This window comes from Odocoileus virginianus, chromosome 5 (assembly GCF_023699985.2).
Source record: "Odocoileus virginianus isolate 20LAN1187 ecotype Illinois chromosome 5, Ovbor_1.2, whole genome shotgun sequence".
NCBI lineage: Eukaryota > Metazoa > Chordata > Mammalia > Artiodactyla > Cervidae > Odocoileus > Odocoileus virginianus.
Window position 1 is genome coordinate 68,530,785 of NC_069678.1, and position 3,850 is coordinate 68,534,634.

The following is a 3,850-nucleotide window of genomic DNA, read 5'->3' on the forward strand; positions in this document are numbered from 1 at the left end:
GTGAATACTGTCAGGACCTGACAGGAGGATGAGATAATGTTTGTGTACTGTAAACCATATAAATCCATGCTATTAAGGGAACTGTAAGACTGAAGGGGGTTTGATCCCTGGGTGGGGAAGAACCCCTGGAGGAGGGCAGGGCAACCCACTCCAGTATTCTTGCCTGGAGAATCCCATAGACAGAGGAGCCTGGCGGGCTCCAGTCTACAGAGTTGCCAAGAGTAGGACGCGCCTGAAGCGACTTAGCACGCAAGCAAGGGACTGAGAAAAGAAGCGAGGCAGTGAGAGAACTTAAAGCTGGGACAAGGGCTGGAACAAAACCTGACAGTCCCACGCCATCCTTCTCAAAACAATTTCTGAGCACTCCAGCCGCGGAGTGCTGCCTGGACGCCCAAGGTCCTCGGCTGGAGGCCGCGCCTAGGGCAGGTCCCTTCTCGGGTGGGGCCCGGCGGACCGGGGGCGGTACCCCGTCCCCCGCCCTCAGCCGAGTATCGGTTTTCCTTTCCCAGGCTTTCGGTCCAGAGGAGACAGGACAGCCTCCGCCTCCCTGATCCTATCGCGGGCGGCGCAGGGCCGGCTGAGCCTTCCGTGGGACGGGGACGAGAACCCGGGAAGGGGCGGGCAGGGAATCTGTCACCCAAATACCAGCGGGTGAGTCGGCGGCCAAACCAGCCAGGCAGGTCCGGCGGAGTATAAGAGCTGGAGGGAGCGGCGGGCGGCAGACGCCTGGAGTACCGTCCCCCACGCCGGAGCCGGAGCCCAGCGGAGTCTCCAGCCCTCGTCAGCCCGCACTCGGTCCTCGCTCCTCCGCCCCACCATGGCCCGGGGCCCGGGCCTCGCGCTGCCGTTGCCGTGGCTCCTGGTGCTAGCGGCGGTGATCGGCCAGGCGGCCGCGCAGAACCAGTGCGTGTGTCCCACCAACAAGATGACCGTGTGCGACGAGCGCGACATGAGCGGCCGCTGCCAGTGCCGCGTGCTCGGCTCGAACCAGGCGGTCAACTGCTCCATGCTCACCTCCAAGTGCCTGCTGCTCAAGGCGCGCGTGCGCGCCGCCCACAGCGGCCGCGCGCTGGTGCGGCCGAGCGAGCACGCGATCGTGGACAACGACGGCCTGTACGACCCGGACTGCGACCAGCAGGGGCGCTTCAAGGCGCGCCAGTGCAACCAGACGTCGGTGTGCTGGTGCGTGAACTCGGTGGGCGTGCGCCGCACCGACAAGGGCGACCTGAGCCTGCACTGCGACGAGCTGGTGCGCACCTATCACATCCTCATTGACTTGCGCCACCGCCCAGACGCCCCCGCCTTCAACCACTCGGACCTGGACGCCGAGCTGCGACAGCTCTTCCAGCAGCGCTACCTGCTGCAGCCCAAGTTCGTGAGGGCCGTGCACTACGAGCACCCCACCATCCAGATCGAGCTGCGCCAGAACTCGTCGCAGAAGGTCGCCGGCGAGGTGGACATCGGCGACGCCGCCTACTACTTCGAGAGGGACGTCAAGGGCGAGTCTCTGTTCCTAGGCCCCCGCGACCTCAACTTGCGCGTGGGCGGACACCCCCTGGTCCTGGAGCAGATGCTCATCTACTACCTGGACGAGAAGCCCCCCCAGTTCTCCATGAAGCGCCTCACCGGCGGCCTCATCGCCGTCATCGTGGTGGTCGTGGTGGCGGTGGTCGCCGGCGTGGCCGTCCTGGTGATCACCAATAGGAGGAAGTCGGGAAAGTACAAGAAGGTGGAGATCAAGGAACTGGGGGAGATGAGACAGAAACCGACCTTGTAGGTACCAGCGGGGCTGGGGTGGGGTGGGGTGGGGTATCGGATTTCAGCAAGGTTCCAGACCCAAGTGAGTCAGTCACCCTTCTTGATTCTTGGCCCCCCAGCCACGAGGCATTTCTCCTCTCACATTCCTGCCTCCCCCCACCGCCACCATATTTAATAGATCCTGTTCTCAGGGTCACCTCGCTTTCTGACTTCTGTCCTGAAGAAAGCATTTCTAAAATGCCTTCCCTTTCAGTCCAACCAGAAACCTGACTCCAAGAGTTAAGGGAAGTTTGGCAGAGGGTTATGTATAAGAATCAAGTGTCTGTATGACAACCCAGCCTGGTTTACAAATGCGGAAATCCATGCTGAAGGCTTAAACGCTTTTAGCTGGGAATCAGCTGCTGTCTTGGGTTTAAGTTATTTCATTAGCTCCACTTGTATCGTGGCCTTCCTGATGAGGAGTTCGCTAATTGGGCCCATGTTGTATCTTCATTTCCTATCGTTTGTATTACCGACCACACATGCTTGTCACCGGGAAAGAAGCCTGTCTGAGCTGCCTGCACACATTTTAGATGTCTTTATTTGAGGGCAGACTTTGGCCCAGAAACTCAGCATCTGTTCTTCAACTTGCCCTTATTACAGCTGATAATAGTAATGTTTCTTTTGTAAAATGTTTGTACATAGGTTGTCTTTGATAATGCTGTTGTGATTTTTTTTAAAAAAAACATGAATTTAATAAAATATGGAAAAGGCACAAACCAAAAGATGGAGTTTGTGAAAACTTGCTGCCGATTTATGTGATTTGGGACTGCTCTAATTTCCTGTGACTCAGATTTCTTATTCAAATTCTAACACTTCTTAGCAGGATAGGCCTTTTCCCATAGCCACTCTGGTGTTTTTGAGATCCCTGAGCTGGCGAGTGTAAACACAGGTGTTTCTAAATCAGGTTGTTTGGAAACCCCCTGCAGGAGGGTAGGTCTGAGGGAACCGGCTAGAACCAGCCAGTGTTGTCAGTAAAGGGGACTGGCCTTAGATTATCACCAAATGAGAATTCTTCGCTGGAGAAGAAAACTCTACCTTTGTCTCTGAGTTAAATGACTTTCCCACATGGTTACAGCCAGTCTGTAGCGGGCTTGTGCTCTGGCTGTGTGTGTGTGCATGTGCCCACGTACTCTGTTTTCCTAAGATTTTACTAGTAAGGTGATTTAAAAACTTACTGTATTTTAGCTGCAAAAAATCTTGTCTCACATTTATCTTCTTGTTTTTACTCATTCACGCTTATTTATGTGAAGCAGGGTGTGTTAGAAGGTCACTGTGGGGTAGCCTAGTGGTAAACAAGTTACTGCAGTTCCTGGGAAGTTGCTGCAACCATGGGCATGTACAAAGGATGAAGTGGTTGGTGCATCCAACCCCAAATAGCTAGGTCCAGGACCTCAGTTTCTTCCCCAGAATACATCTCACATTCCTCCTCTGACTTGCACTCTGGTCTATGCCTGCCCCTCAAGTATGAAGCACCAGTAAGATTTGGGGTGAGGGAGCTCTAAGCTGCTGCCTGGGCAGCTTGGGGCCTTGACTGGTGTGTGCTGAAAGAATGATACCTTATGGTCCCCAGAGTCTCTTCAGCCTGTAAGAACTCCTGCTAAGGGAAGGCTCCAAATAGCCTTTCAGGTGAAAACGGGGCTTAACAAGGGGAGAAGGCTGATGTAGGTTGGCAGTGTAAAGGACAGCTGACGTGCCTGAGGTTAGAATGAGAACCTTAACAATGAGAGTAAAACAACTCCCAGGCCAACTTTCCACTCCTCACCTACCCTCTGCGCCACACCCTCCCCATTCCCCCCAACACTGAAATACCTTAGCTAAAGAGAACTTGGCAATCACCTCTATCCTAACCTCTCACCTTATGGATGAAAGGGTGAGTGACTTCTCAAGATTAATGTTTCTGTGACCCAGCTGAAACTAGACAGATTCTTGATTCCTCATCCAGTATTCTTTTCACTGTATCACATTGCCATTGTTTCAAGAGTCACTTCAGAAAACTATCACTTGACTGCCCAGAAAGTAAACAGATTAAGGATTGAGTGGGCTGCTGAAC

The 3,850-nt window shown here is 54.3% G+C and overlaps 1 protein-coding gene across 1 annotated transcript; it reads left to right on the forward strand.

The window, feature by feature from the left end:
- Positions 1-554: 554 nt before the first annotated feature.
- TACSTD2 (tumor associated calcium signal transducer 2) lies at positions 555-2,522 on the forward strand. The gene has a single exon (XM_020906506.2). It carries the CDS (start codon positions 818-820, stop codon positions 1,775-1,777), a length of 960 nt encoding a protein of 319 aa, XP_020762165.2. The 5' UTR covers positions 555-817; the 3' UTR covers positions 1,778-2,522.
- The last annotated feature ends 1,328 nt before the right edge of the window (positions 2,523-3,850 follow it).

What these genes read in the sequence shown, in the direction of transcription:
- TACSTD2 (XM_020906506.2), top strand. Translation starts at nt 818, where the DNA reads ATGGCCCGGGGCCCGGGCCTCGCGCTGCCGTTGCCGTGGCTCCTGGTG.